Source organism: Platalea leucorodia (genome assembly GCF_965183815.1).
Source record: "Platalea leucorodia genome assembly, chromosome: W".
In the NCBI taxonomy this organism is placed as follows: Eukaryota; Metazoa; Chordata; class Aves; order Pelecaniformes; family Threskiornithidae; genus Platalea; species Platalea leucorodia.
This window is the reverse complement of record NC_138859.1, coordinates 14,804,175-14,820,152: the sequence shown is the minus strand read 5'-3', so window position 1 is coordinate 14,820,152 and position 15,978 is coordinate 14,804,175. Positions and strand designations below refer to the sequence as shown.

Genomic DNA, 15,978 nt, shown 5'->3' with positions numbered 1-15,978 from the left:
AGGACCATCAAGAACAAAGATATCAAGCTAGCTATATGTCATTGGCTCCATGGTACTGCATATTTGCAGCTAATTTAGGATATAAGTGTTAAAGACTGACTGCTTTGAATACATAATGTAAGAACTCATGTACAGTGATAATTATTAAGCACAAGGTATGTTGCTAACAAATGTCAGCCTAAAAGCTTTCATTCTAAAGTTTAAAATTTACCTGATATCAGTCTAAACTCTCTCATCACAACTATCTCTAATTCCTTGAGATTATATATATATAAAAAATTATATTTGTGTACATAGATATCTATATATGCACACATATTTAGTTGCGAAACAACTTTTCTCCTGCAACTTAAAGTTTGAAGAACATATTAGACACTAGTCGCAATGCAATCTGGATTCTTAAGTGTCTGGAGACATGGGGTAGCAAATTCTGCTCAACTGGCCCTCTTAACTGGGGAATGGTAGACTTCAACTGAGTGGAAAGACATGCCAAACAGACTAAGAAGTGGCTGAAGCTTGCCAGAAGAATCAATCTAAACCACATTGATTAGAATTCATGAGGAACATGGCAAAAGCAGCAACTGAAGTTTATGTCTAAAGGAGGAGGCAAAAATATGAACTCTGAGAAGCAGAAACAACACTGAAGTCATCTGTGAAGAACTACCGTGTGTATGAACAGAAGTGAAAGGCTGATGAGCTAGCAATTTTAGGAGGCAGCAAAACAGGAGATGGCCTGGTGCAGCTGCATATTAATATATATAAAAGAGTATTCTGACCCTTTTACTTTGCATTCCAGGAATGCATATCAAAGTGAGGTCTGGTATTACACAAATCCTCAGTAGAGATGTTAAAAACGTCATTAATGGCTATCACAAGACAGATCAGATAATCAACAGCAGGTTGCCTAGCAGGACTGTTGAGCAACACTACAACCCTGGAGGGGGGTGACACATGAACAAACCATATCCACTAACAATAAATCAATCTTAGGAAGATTCATAGAAATTCAGATTGAGCAAGAATAAGAACTGCAAATATCACAGAAAAATTTGCTGAGGTATATAACCATAGCTTTAACACCAAATGCAAACACTGGAATTATTTAAAGCTTGGTATAGCATCTGTGAGAAATGTTCCACAGCATGAAAATGCTCGCATATAACCCACGGGCAGGAATTATGATCCTGAAGTAGATGTCAAATCATGAATACTGTAAAAACTTAATTCTTTTAATAAAAAAAAGTCAAGTGGGGGAATGATATTCTAATTGATAATAAAAAGTTGACAGAAGTACTGTTGGATTACAGCCCTAATTTCAAGTGTGTGGTAACATACGATTACATTCAAGTACTAAAGCTGAATTCTTCAGCAATATTAAAATATCTGGTTATTTAATATACTTTTTTTTTTCCCACATCTTCTTCATACTATGATGAAGAATTCCATAATGATTAACAGTCTCACTTAAGCTGATCTAAACGCATATTTTTCCACTTATGACTTAATTTCCTCAATACATACTAAGGAAGAAATCTTCCATTTCTCCACCCAGCAAAATAATTGCTTTTTGCTTGCCAAGGATATTAGCACTCTATAGCACTTTGATAAATACAGGACAACATTCTGACATTTTCACTTTGAACATCGACCCATCCATTGCTAGTTCAGATAACTCAAAGACTGTAAGATTAATAAGATTTGTACAGAGGATGCAAATGCTAAAAATAATTGTCCAGGAGAATCCCACGTTCCAAGCAACTTCTGCCTGCCTCACCAACACCAGCCCCATCTCATTATCTCCTAGGCATCAACTCTTTCTCTCCCTCACTCTTCTGTTGCTCTTTGGCATTTTCCTCTCCAGAATACAATCACCTCAGGCCTTTCACATATGAGTAAGCATTCCTGACTACACTTGCCTCTGTAGGGTTTTTTGGATGCGCTGTCTAGAATCTCCATTCAGATTTCTCTCCCATTTAGCCAAGATTTTTCCACCAATCTGGATGTAACTATTTGATTATTTAAGGCACACACCAAAGCCTAAAAGTACTAATTGCCTTGTGCCCTAAATAAACCCCTATCTAGTTAGGGCTTGTGTTCTGTGTCTTAGTTTACTCAGGTCATCTTTTTAGTAGCAATTAAGGCTGAGGAAGCACTTTATCAAGTTACAGAAAATGAATTATTTAATTAAATGCTCATCACTTCATACTAAAACAGATTGTTTTCCAACCTCAGACAGCTGGAAACAATATTTCCCCATGCAATTAGCAATTATTACAAATTTACTGCCATGGTATTTCTGCTCAGGGCATGGATTTATAGCTTAGCTTTTTTTAATAAAAGCTTTCACCAATTAAAAGCTATCGGTTCCCATTCAACTTAACAGCAGCTGACAGAATCAAACCTATCAGTAGATAAAAATCGCAATGACATCATTCTTTTATCATAAGCAGGTCTGTTAGCAAGATCAAAGTTCAGAGCAGTAGCTAGGAAAAGCTAATCCAAAGTTTACCCACATTAGTTCTCCAAGTGGGTCCACTTCTATATGCTACCACTCCAACTGCTTCTGAAATTCTTTTAAATTGTGTAAAATATGAAATCTAACAGACACCCATGTACTATTAATGTCACGGTAAATTTTTGAAAATCTATTTTGCAAGACATGATTCTTCATGCTAGAAGTGCAGATAAACTGGAAAGGACCTCTTGAGGTTAAGTTATTCTATGCATACCGTGTTACTTCTTGATATATCACACTGTCACTGAATGAGATAGTACAAGTCCCTCTGTACAAAAGCAGCAATGGCACTATCAGAATAGACAGTAATCAAGGCAAAGACAGTACAAGCTGAAAGGCGAGTTTCCCTGGAAGTTGGACTTCAAACTCTACAAAGCATTCCTGTGTGTTCTTTTAATGACAGACCCTAGACCTTCTAACTCCAAAGCTGAATCCCAAAGATCTACCACTACAGGACTGCCATCAACATCCACTCCCAACCATGTACATTCAAGTCCCCATTGAAAGCTTGACTTCAGGAATGAAAGAACTACAGTTTTACAGTAATGAAGGATATCTTTAATAAACGTTATCTGTCTCTGACAATCAACTGCAGCAGTAATTTAGGATGTCCAAGCTAAAGTAATAGAACAAAGTTTAAAGCTGTGCATATATCAACTTTTTATAATACCCATAATTTCTTCTCATCCCTTGACCACATAGCAGAACTTTTAACTTGAGTTCAAGCCTCCACTCTATTATAAACTGGTTAAACACCTTCAAGGTGTTTTTCATTATCTGGCTAAAAACAACTCAGCATCATGTATTGACTTTCACCATCCTCCTTCATAACTTAATTCACATGGCTAGTTCTCAACAGTTCATTACTTGATGTAATCCAGTGAGTATACAATAAATATTCATCGTTTAATCCTCTATTCCAGAGAAATCAGCTTTTCTCAGTCCCAGTGGTTATTATACCAAGTAGCCCAAACAGACCCCATGTTTTCCATTCAATTAAAGACTATTGTCACAGGAACCTACCTGTTTTGGAGATATGACATTATAATTCTACATTTAAGATACCTAAAGAAGCTACTTCAATGAGGTAATTTAACAAGTCTTCCTCTCATTAAAGAGGGGAGAGACAAGTGTAATTTTATAAAATAATCCCTGTAGAATTATCTACCGATCTCTGCCCAGTGTGATAATGATAAAACAAGATCAGAAAGGACTGTGGTTTTCTGAATGCAGCATTCATGTCTCTTAATTCATACTATGACTTATCATTAGGCTTATCTTCATTGCTGGAAGTACAGTAAGACTACTCAGTGAGAGCAGCTTTCCAAATTTATGCTTATACATCAATGAAATATGGACATTTGTCCTGGTTTTGGCTGGGATAGAGTTAATTTTCTTCCTGGTAGCTGGTATAGTGCTGTGTTTTGGATTTAGGATGAGAATAATGTTAATAACACCCTGATGTTTTAGTTGTTGCTGAGCAGTGCTTACACTAAGTCAAGGACTTTTCAGCTTCTCATACTGCCCTGCCAGCAAGAAGGCTGGAGGTGCACAAGAAGCTGAGAGGGGACACAACCAGGACAGCTGACCCAAACTGGCTAAAGGGATATTCCACACCATATGATGTCATGCTGAACAAAAAAACTGAGGGGAGTTGGCCCAGAGGGGCGCAGCCACTGCTCAGGGACAGGCTGGGCATCAGTCAGCAGGTGGTGAGCAACTGCATTGTGCATCACTTGTTTTGTATATTCTTTTATCATTATTATTATTTTCCCTTCCTTTTCTGTCCTATTAAATTGTCTTTATCTCAACCCACAAGTTTTATCCCCCCCCCCCCAATTCTCTCCCCCATCCCACTGCAGGGGAGTGAGCAAACAGCTGTATGGTGTTTAGCTGCCTGCCAGGTTAAACCACAACAGTCCTATACTACTAGTAGCATTAATTACACACAGAAAATCATTACGTCCCCCATTGAAGACAAACATGCATACCTAATCTGAGCACCTAAAAGAAAGGTTCATGAGAATCCAACCCCCCCCCCCCCTTTCCTACAAGGAAACATTACAGCTATCAACACCATCTCATACCACTCATGCTCTGCTTTGTACTTAAGGAAAACTTCCTGCAATACACCAGGTTAGGTGATAGGCAGTTACTATGCCTGACTTTGGATTAGCAAGATCAAAGAAAACTAAACTTACAGTATAGTGAGAGACTGTCGAAAAATATTCAAGATGAAGATCCCAACTACATCAGATCAGTGCTACTGAACATTAAGTCAGTAAGAAACCTGACTTCCCTTCTCTACCAAAGTAATCACAAGACATACAGTAACAAATAAGTTCCATTGATAGCAAAGTAGCTTTCCATTATCATCTTAACATTTATTTTATCAATTATTGGTGTTCACCTATGCATTTAAATACATGCTAACAAGCTTATAGTTAGTAAGACATTACAAGGACATGAAAATAAATATTAATTATGTACCTCGGGAAGAATATTTTAAACAATTATCTTTGAGCATAATTCGTTTTCTATTGAAAACATAGGTTTTTAAAAAAACTATTCAATTTGCTACCAAATAACTATCAAACCAGAAGCATTCATTCTAAAACTCTGGCCTAGAAGAATAACTTCTGAAAAATGATAAAATAATCACATAGCAGTTTCAGAAGTAAATTTCTATATCCGAGACACATGAAATGATCCAATAGTATTCCTGAAGCTCTAATACTTACACAGCAATCACTAACTGCACCTAGAAATAATTAACAGGAGTTTACCAGGTTTCAAAGATGTCATTTCAAACTATAATCAAGCAATTAAACTGTCAAATACCACTCACAATGCATGATCCTGAATAAAAGCGGAACAGCTAAAATATCAGATTAATTTTTAGAACTATGCCCACTTTTTATTCTTTCTCAAAAAGCTCAAGAACTGGAAAAGAAAAAAAATATGCAACAATTCAACTCCAAGTTACCAGATGTAACAAGTGCCAGATAGAAGAGAGGAAAAAAAGCTATCTGCAAGAAGTTTCAGCATTACGCACTTCCTAGTCAAAAGATAAGAAGCTCACCAACTTCCCCTCACAAATTGTAATACACCTAAACATTCCAGAAGCAATATGAGCATCACTATAATCTCTCCACCACCACAACTGGAATTCAAGCTGCTGAGATGTGCTCTACAGCACACTTCCAAACATCCCTTGGTCTACCTCCTTGCCACCACCTTCCTGTCTCTGCCTGGTTGGCATGTTAAGCCTCTTACTAGTGAATGAGACACCTTTTTGGAAGTCCTGATCAGAGGCTGGTACCTCTACAGACCACCAGAAGTACACTTAAATGAGCACTTCTAGATGCTGTTGCTGTGCACCATATATTCCTGAATAAGTCAAATCTTGAGCAAGTTTTAAAAGTTTAAGCAGTTTTAAAAAGAGCTTTAAAATAAATGAGGTAATCTGTTTTAATTTTTAGATGACTGCAATACCTGTCAGACATCTAAATGTAAAAATCTGCTTTTTCTTCACAATCTTTTTTCCAAAATACATACAGTTGATGTAATCAATCCAGTCTTCTTCCAAACCAAAATGTGTTTAAAAAAACTCTATTTGTAAGCTGAATATTAGTAAGAAAAGGAAACTTCTTATCTGTCATCCTCAATTCAGTTTGAAAGCAAAACATTTGGCGGAATAAGAACATAAATAGTAAGATTTAACACTACTGCTCTAGGAAGTTATGTGCTACACAAGTCCAGCTTCCCCCCCCCCCAGTCAAATAACTGGACTGACTATTTAACAGTAACACAGAAAAGCTACAGCATGCTTTTTGGCAAGCATTAGTCATAATTAATACATATCATAGTTCTGAAAGCTACAAAAAGATTTTTTTTTTCTTTATCTTCTAAGGCCAATTCATCTTTATGAGATTTCACTTATATGTGTAGGCTCTTTATTCTTACCAGCATAATACTGATCTTTTAACATTAGGCAAAAACAGCACCACACTTGTTTAGAGAAGGAAACGCATAGTAGAATGTTTTTTTTCCAGAAATGTTGTAGAGAGTCATGTTCAGAAAGTACAGTCAAAGAAATACTACCCTCTCTCTCTAGTGCTAAGTGTAAGGACTGTGATGGATGCTGCCTCCTTTGGGAAGTTGGTCCAGGATCTTCAGCTGACTCCTGGGAAAACTCTGCCTCCTCCACAAACAAACTGTATCCCTACCCACAGAAACCTCTAAGATAAAAGATGAAAAGCTGCTTACTGCAGTCTCAAATGAGAACAGCTTGTTTTCTTATTAGTAACTCCTTGCCCTGCTCCAGTGTTGCACTAATATCACTAACTTTTAATATTAAACAACCTAACAGAATTTGCCATATATGTATTTGCTTTCACCAGACATTAGCCTACCAATATGTAACACCCCAAAACATTAAAAGATGGCAATACTGAAATAGCACTTACCGTAATCACAGCCTTGCTCAGACAGATAGAGCCTCTGCAGCCATACTCCGTTTCATCTTCAGACTTGTAATAACTGAGTGTGTTGCTTTTCAGAACTACCCATCGATCCTGCCACCCATGAATGTAGTTGGTCCACTGTAAATAACAATAACAATAAAAATAGTTTGGCTGATATTTCTCAGGCTTTCAAGCACCAGGAGAAAAAAAAAAAAAAAAGCAACTTCTATAAGAGTTCTTCCCAATTGAGAACTTTTATTCCTCTTCTGACCAGAGCTCCTAAAATCATTTTACAAACTCCTGAAGGTACTAAAAATCAGTTGTTTCAAGTAAACAATAAGATAACATATCTTAACTGCAACTGCATTGCCAAGGCCAGTTAAAATAAAGGTAATAAAAATACTGATGAAAAATTGAGGGGGGGAATAAAACATTAATCACTAAGGTGAGTTTAGTCATTTGATTTAAAATCTGGAGTTAGACCAAAAGCCAAGCTTAAGCAGAACATGAAACAATTTATTTCATATAAAAGTTAATTTCTACAAAAATGAGTTTACTAATCTAGTTCTCTTCATATAAATAAAAACATGCCATTATCTCACCAGCACAGTATATAACTACTATAGCACCTAGAGCAATCACTTCTTTATCAATTTAATATTGTCCATAGATATTGCTTTAGGTTTTAATTCCTTATCAGCAGACATCCAATCATCCTTTTGTTATTCAGATTTTTCTAGGGACTCCACATCCACACATGGAATGAAAGTGATATTCCAGGAACAAGTTCTGGATTCATCCTACAAAGATCTAGTTAGAAGTGACTAAAAGTTCTGATTATTAATCTTATTATATGCAACATCTTCTCAGCAATACTGAACTGCACTTTGTAGAATCATGTGACACTGATCAGGACTGTTCTATAACTCTGGCTACGCATTGGTGCTTGGCCTTCAATCACAGTGCAAAAATTATAAATTAGATAAAAATGGAAACAAAAGCACTGAAAAATTTTATCATGCAAGCACTTCTTTGATCATGACAACCATTCTTTGACAAAAAGCTCCAAGAAATAAGTTTAAAATGTCTCTTTTTAGCATTTCATTCCAACCATTATTCACCATTTTTATAACATATAAATAGGGGGAAGGAAGTGGACTAACAGGCTCATTTCTACATTATACTATACATATTAGTTAATACATGTCCCATAACAGCATGTTAATTCTATTAATAAACAAGAGGTCATCTACGGAAAACAAATTCTATAGCTGAGAAATTCCTAACAATTTTCAAGTGTAGGTAAGACCTAATTTGCTCTCCAAAGATAAAGCTCTTTATGATCTCTTACTAAACTTAGCATTTTGATGTATTATTTCTTAAAGAAAGCCTCAGCTGTGCTTAGTACATGAACTGGTAGCACAAGCTGTCATGGAGGTATATTATTTCCTGCTTTCCTCCTTCTCCCAACTCCTCCCAGATGCGAAAGGCAGAGTCCAAGGTTATCTTGGGCAAAAGAGCAAGGGACAGGGAGGAAAGCACCTTTCCTTTTTTGACACAGTTAAGTGAAGTAAATATAGCAGTCAATCGTGCATTTGCTGTTGCAATCAAAGTGTGCCATGAATTAAAAGACTACTTAAAATATACAGGGTAGAAACAAGGTTTTGGCAAAGAAAAGACCACTGGTTCAAGCATCTAGATTCTTGTGCTTCAAGACAGACACTTCCACATCGAAGTTCTTTCTTTGTATCCACCTTAAAATGGTAAGCAGGAAATACAATGGAAAAAAAAAAACCAACTAGAGTTCTGAAACATTTAAAGAGACCAGCAGGACATACTTTAATAAGATTCTCTTACCAAATTACTCAGTTTCCTTCAAAGCTTCTCTCTTTACCAAAGGGCAGAACAACTGAAATACTACTAAGCACACAGAGAACTACAGCCTACTTTTATTGATTTAAAATGTAATCATACACAATAAGTTATTATAAATATTTCTTTAGTAGAAAGTTTGGTATGCTACCATTTCATTTTAATTAGTTTGTCTCAAGTATTGTTGAGGCATCAACTAGCAAAAGGTAAACTTATCCCTCAAGCATATTCACTGCAACAGGTTTCACCATACTTGACTATTCTGATTACATCCTGTGTTCTCACAGGAAAGGCAGTGTCAACTACACTCAGCATCCAGAAACGTTTGCACATACCTAAGCTACAGAATGTCAGAAGAAGCCATGGCTTCACCTGCTACACCAGTAAAAAACAGCACTGGGACTTAATAAAGTATTTAATTTGCCAACATAAAAATCAATTACATCCCACAAATATTAAAGTTTCTAATGACGGGAAGCATCTAATCAAACAAAAACTTTGCAATGGGAGAAAAAAAAACAGTAAAACTATACAACTAAATCAAAACCTCACATTTTAACTGCTGTAATATCTCACATCCATCTCATCTTCCCCCTCCCCCATCCACTATTACATCATAATATCTTACAGATGAGAGCCAAGGCCCTTCTTTTCTCCTAACCATTCCTCCCATCTCTGAGCTTTGAAACATTTTCAACACTGGAAGCAGTTCACAGAGTCCCTCACAAAAAGCAGAGTACTGGCCCCATTATGGTTGTTTTCTCAGCATCCAGGGCCTGTTTATGATCTCAGTATTCCATGACCTGTGCCTTCCACACTGGCCTGTGCCTGGCCTTATTATGTAGGAAAGGAAAGAAATTCAAAACATAGTGCTTTAATTCTAAAGATATTTTAACGTTATTCTGAATGTACTCTCAGTTAAAAAAAATCTGCTTTCAAACTTAGTAATTCGAATATTCAACTTTAAAGCACTCCTAAAGTTTCCCAGTATCATCCAACGCATACTTGCAAGTCATCTTGTTTTCAGTGATAAAAGAGCAAAAAGTGATATGTATTTTTAAAAGGGAAAAACAAGCTTTAGTGCTATTTTCCTTCCGCTCCTCCCCACCTCCCGTATCTCTTGCTGCAGGGGTATTTTATTACGCTGTTTTGATACTTGGACTAAAGGCTGGGCCGCTCCTGTGCTGGGACCTGCTCCTGGGAAGTGACCACGGGTTGCGTGCCTTCAGGAGCTCCGGGCAGGGGAGCGGGATGCCGCGGCCCCAGGCCGCACCCGGGCCCGCCATCAGCTTCGGCCAGGAGCCTGAGGAATGGGAGAGACACCATGCCCTCGCGGGCCTCACTCTCCAGAAGCTCACGCCAGGCAGCCAGCAGGCTTGGTACAGGGGCAGGGGGCGGCATGGGCTCCCGGGCCGGGCGCCGACGCCTCCCTCAGCCTCCCGGCCGGAGCTGAAACCGCACCCACGGCTCCTCCCGAGGAAGTGTTTCTTCACACCGCCTCTCAGTGGTGGGGAGAGCGGGCGCTTGCGCAGATGAGGGATAAATACGCGAGGCCCCCCCCCCCCCCCCCCCCCCCCCCCCCCCCCCAGCCCGGCGGTGCCCCCGGCTGAGGGAGGGGGCGCGGGCGGTTCGCGCCGGGTACCGGAGCAGCTGCCTAGTAGGCTCCCTACAATCAGGTGGCGGCTGCCTCGGCCATGCCAGCGCCTTCTGCGCCCCCACCAGGCCCCTCCACCAGCGCCGGGGGAGGCAGGAGCTTCGGCCTGATCGTCCGGAGCAGTAGGGCAGGGAGGAGACAGGCGAAAAGGGCTGAGAGCACTCGGCCAGCAGGGGGGGGGGGGCGCACGTAATGCGGCGCGGAGAGGGGAAACAAGAGGCCACCAGGCACAGGCTGCGGGGAGGAGGAAAGGCAGCTTACCTTGCTGAGCACCCCACAGAGCTCAACAGGCAGACCGAGCTCGGTCTCAGGGTCCTCTTCGGAGCCGGAGGAATTCCAACTCTGATTGTCTGACATGGCCGAGCAGGGAAGAGCCAAGCAGACCCCCGCCCACAGCAGCCTCAGCTTTCTCCAGCTGAAGGGACGGGAGCAGTGGGCTCTACCTGAGCAGCACTGCTCCGCGCCCGCGGTGCCACCAGTGCCACCCGCCCGTGTCAGCGACTGTCCGGCGCCGAGACACACAAACTCGGGCTTCCCCCGCACCGTAAATCCACGGCTCCTACCCGTAGCAAGAGCCACAACATAGAGGTGGCGAGAAGAGGAAGCACAAGTATGCGTCTGCCTGCCGCGCACTCCACTTAGACCGCGACCACCACCACCATCTTACGCGAGGCGGGTGCTCTGTGCCACTATTTATCAGCTCCGCCCCCTCGCCATCCCTCCCAGCTCCGCTAGCTGGGCCGCGCGGCACCTGCCGGGAGTTGTAGTCTTCTTTCGTGCAGCGGTAAACTTAGACACAGTTGGCTTCAGAGATGTAGTTCGCTGCAGTGGCTGTTTCCCTCTCGTCAGCAGTTAGCCGCCATCTTGGTTTCGTCATTTCTGTGGTGCTAGCGGTAGGTTTTGCTTCCGTAGCCCAATGAAGTGGGGAACTCCGTGTTAGGGTGGCGTTTAGTTTTGTTTATTTTGTTTGGGGTTTTTTTTGGGGGGGGGGGATGAGGGAGGACTATTTCTTTAGTAAGGTGAAGCGTCTCTCCGGCCCTGCTCGCTTTCTAGCGTGAGAGAAGTAGTATTGCCTTCCCTACCCCAAGCCGGCAGGACTTGGGGGGTGAGCGGCAAACCTTTCTTTAACAAAAACGGTGGCCACGGCAGCTGCAGGAAGGGGTGGGAGATGCTGCCGGCTCCCGGGTGAGACATGAGGGGGGGTGGGGCGGGTCGCCCCGCTGCAGGTAACGGATCTGCTGTAAGCGCGGGGCTGGCGGGCACCTGTGCTGCTCCCTGGGGACGCGGGGCGAAGAGGCCGTTGAGGCCTTCGCTCTGCGGGCGGCGGCGATTGCAGGTTAGGTATGGCGTGCCAAGTAACCGCGCTGTACGGCTGCGGTTGGGCTCAGCACCCCGCTCATTCCTGGCTGTTGGGGCGCCTCTGCGCCGCCCGCTTTCGTTCTGCTTCACTGGCTCAGCCCGGAGGCGTGTTATGAGCAGAGCAGAAAGTGACGGTCAGCAGTCTGCCTCAGCCGTGAGGTAGCGGTGTCCTTTTATTTGCCTAATGTTTTCACAGTTTAGGGAACGAAACAATAAATACTTTTTTCTTCAGAACTCTGTTTGAGATATGTATCCTTGCCGATATTTATGGGTGAAGAAATATTTGCAGAAAGGGAAGAAAAAAAAAAGAGGCAGTTGAACGTATCACTTAACAATTTATGAACAATGTAGTGGGTTGGGAAGGACTGGTCCATCTCCTTTCTCGTGATTTCTTGGAAAAAAAAAGTGTTGAATAGTGTTAGTTGAGGAAACTTCAGTTTTGGAACACACACATCTGGTTTTATTGTAAGAGCAATGTTATAAAATTGTATTTTCTCTGAGTTCTTCCTTGTGACAAATCGTTGTGTAATTTTTCGATGTTATGCTGCTTGAAAGTTTCCATTGAGGGATTATTATTTTGTTAATGAGCTCTTAGCATCGATATAACTATTTATATGTATTTTCCATTTATGTGGCAGCTAAAAGCTAAATGATATTAGTACCAGCTAAGTCTCTGGTATAAAGATATTTAGAATTAATGCAGCACTGAGAGCGAGTGGTAAAGCAGCATCATTGTCTTAAACAATTAGAAATAAAGGAGAGTCACAGACATCTTAATACTTGCGTAATCACTGGAATGCCCAGAAATTTCCTTATAGAAGTCTACTGTGGGCACTATTTTTGATAACTTTCTAACATATAAAAAGTTGTTGAGAAACTATGTTCTTTGATTCACCAGCTGTTTGGAAAGCGAGGGTTTTTTTTTAATTCCTTGTTTTGCCTTGCTGGTGTGCGGCTTTTGCTTTACCTATTAAACCGTCTTTATCTCAACCCATGAGTTTTCTCACTTTTACTTTTCTGTTTTTCTCCCCCATCCCACCGGGGGGGAGTGAGCGGGCAGCTGTGTGGTGCTTAGTTGCCAGCTGGGGTTAAACCATGACAATCTGCCACATCCTCTTAATATGTCTTATTTTTTCTGTAATGGCACCAGCGAATCATAGAATCGTTAAGGTTGGAAAAGACCCTTAAGATCATCGAGTCCAACCGTTAACCTATCACTGCCAAGTCCACCACTAAACCATGTCCTCAAGCACCACTTCTACCCGTCTTTTAAATACCTCCAGGGATGGAGAGACAACCACTTCCCTGGGCAGCCCGTTCCAAATGTTCTTCTAATGAGTGTAGAGAACTGCTAGTGTAAAACAACGAGATGTCTCAAACAGCCTTAGTGCTAAAACCACAATGCAGAGCGACGGTCGCTAGGACCCAGGACCGGACAGGACCCTGGAGTGAGGGTGAGGGAGGGAGTCCTGTGGAGACAGGACAGCCTTGCCTCCGCCCCATTTCCCATGGTCTGTGAAGCGGCTTATTCCCCCCCACACCTACTGCCTGGGGGACAGTCCTGGTATTATTTCTCTTGGTTTGACTGGTCGCGCCTCTTAATTCGACTGGTATCTCTGATGTAATTTTCCAGTTAACAAAACTACTAACCACTTGTGCCTTGGAAAAGGAGTTTGGGAGGGAGCTAAAAGATAATGAACTGTGGAAAACTAACGGCTCTAGCCTTGAAGAAGAGCTAACAGACCGATAAAAGGGAACATCTTGGCACCAAAGACTGGGCAGGGGCCAGAGAAGCACGAAGTTTGATAAAACTGCAGAAACTGGGTGAAAGGTAGATGCAGCGAGGGGAGATCGCGACCACCGACTCAATTCAGGACCGAAAAGACTTGCCCCCCCACACACCTGAAAGGAGCATGCATGCTAATTTACATAGCAAGCAAGGCTAATTTAAATACAGTAAACCAATAGTGTATTAAATGTTAATCACTAACCAATAAGTGTAAATTTGGGCAGGTTTATACTAATCATGTAGCCTGATAAATGTGCTGTAGTTTGTATGATGGTGTGTGCTTGATTTGTGGAATTATCATCGAGCACCCTGCGCAGAATTGACATCTCTATAAAAACCTTCACTTCTCCTCGCTCTTCTCCTTTTTCCTCACCGAATACCCCTATTGGCAGGACCAACACTGGATCCAGAACTGGTGATTATCTTTTCCTTATCTCTCTCTCTATCTCTCTATCTCTCACTTTTCCTAAGATGATTAAGTTGTTAAAGTTGTTAAATTGTAGTCAAGTATTGCATGGCCTACGTTGACTTTCCATAAAGCCGCATAGCTGGGGTAGATATAACCGTGAGAGGGTTGGTGGGTATTGAATATTTGTACTCAATATTTGTCTCTATCAAAGCTGGTGTTTGTGTACAGACCTTGAGTGTTGGCCCACCTTAATCCGCACCAAGAGGATTTGTGAATCTTAGTCCTCCTCAGCTGGACAAGGGAGAGAAAATATAACAAAAGGCTCCTGGGTCAAGATAAGGACAGGGAGAGAGCATTCACCAATTACTGTCACAGACAAAACAGACTCGACTTGGGGAAAAATTAATTTAATTTATTGCCAATCAAATCAGAGTAGAATAATGAGAAATAAAAACTAAATCTTAAAACACCTTTCCCCCACCCCTCCCTTCTTCCCAGGCTCAACTTCACTCCCAATTTTCTTTACCTCCTCCCCCTCTGAGCAGCACAGGGGGACAGGGAATGGAGGTTGTGGTCAGTTTATCATACATTGTCTCTGCCACTCCTTCCTCCTCACATTCTTCCCCTCCTCCAGTGTGGGGTCCCTCCCACGGGAGACAGTCCTCCACAAACTTCTCCATCATAAGTCCTTCCCATGGGCTGCAGTTCTTCACAAAATGCTCCAGCATGGGTCCTTTCCACGGGGTGCAGTCCTTCAGGAACAGACTGCTCCAGCGTGGGTCCCCCATGGGGTCACAAGTCCTGCCAGCAAACCTGCTCCAGCGTGGGCTCCTCTGTCCATGGGGCCACAAGTCCTGCCAGGAGCCTGCTCTGGAGTGGGGTCCTCCAGTAATCTAGAAGTATTAGGAAACCTTGGTGAGAAACTTGAGATAAATCTTTCAGTTTAAAAGGTCTTGTAAAATGCTGAATAGAGACAGGAGAAGATATCATGGTTCTTTCCTCTCAAATAGACTTTGAAGTTTTTAAGTCATGAGTTTTTCTAGACAGAGTTACAGAGGAGCTGAAAGCAGGATTTAGAACAGAATTGTACCACATCTTGCCTGCAGAAGATTAATAGAGGATGGGTACTCCACTTGTTTCACTTTGCTCTTCACATAAGCAAAGAATTATTTAAACAGTTTGATGAATGGCATAAAATATATATATTTTGATGTTTCATTTTGGGCATTGTCAGAAGCAGTCTATTATCTGTTTACTTTGCAGTGTGAATTATTTACTTTTTAAAAGGTTTGAATTGTCTGTAATTTGTTATATCTTAAAGCCAGTTATTTCAGAAAAGACATAAATCTAGGGCTTTACTTTTTGAAGGCTAATTCTAGGTACTTGGTTGGGGTCTAAGTTTTTGTAAAATGCTGGGTCAGCTGCTACTTGAAAAATAGTCCCACTCAGCTGTGTCAGCTTGGGCACTTGGAATTTTCACTTCTGTGAATCCTGGCCCAGTTTTCTGTTCAATATTAATTTATCGTGTACCTTGGCTTAGTACATTTATAAAAATACTTAAATCTTTCTTAGGAGAGTCTGTATTTTAGGGAACTAGGTTTTATTACATAGTGAGAGAGAGAGAGAATAGTGAAACAGTAGCAGTTTTGAATGCGCTAGTAGGTGGCTAACACTGTGTATATTTACATGCTAATAACACTGTTGTACAGTTCCTCCTGCTAGCTCTGTTCCTGTAAATTACTACAGGATTAAAACTGACAGGAGTCCTCTTCCCCTGGGCTATTCGGAAACTAGGGCTCTAGTAAATATCACCTCCCCTGTGGCTGAGAAGAATTGAGCAGATAGTTCAGAAGGACAGTCTGATGTGCTTGCTTGCACATGTCTTTGCTGGTGGTTTATCCTGCTGAGAAGCAG

General features: G+C 41.4%; 1 protein-coding gene and 1 pseudogene across 2 annotated transcripts in view; one reads left to right on the top strand and one right to left on the bottom strand.

Annotated features, from left to right (window-relative positions):
* LOC309601771 (ceramide transfer protein-like) overlaps positions 1 to 11,150 on the bottom strand; it is a gene marked incomplete at its 3' end in the record, with an annotated part of 30,423 nt that extends 19,273 nt beyond the window's left edge. The window contains exons 1-2 of the mRNA XM_082334904.1: positions 10,769 to 11,150; positions 6,985 to 7,119 (exon numbers count right to left, since the gene is read on the bottom strand). Of these exons, the coding sequence (XP_082191030.1) occupies positions 6,985 to 7,119; positions 10,769 to 10,864 (231 nt within the window). The 5' untranslated portion in view covers positions 10,865 to 11,150. The remainder of the gene's footprint in view (positions 1 to 6,984; positions 7,120 to 10,768) is intronic.
* Positions 11,151 to 11,391: 241 nt separating this feature from the next.
* LOC309601770 (DNA polymerase kappa-like) overlaps positions 11,392 to 15,978 on the top strand; it is a 66,074-nt pseudogene continuing 61,487 nt past the window's right edge. Inside the window, exon 1 of the transcript in view lies at positions 11,392 to 11,400. The product of the transcript in view is annotated as a DNA polymerase kappa-like (transcript). The remainder of the gene's footprint in view (positions 11,401 to 15,978) is intronic.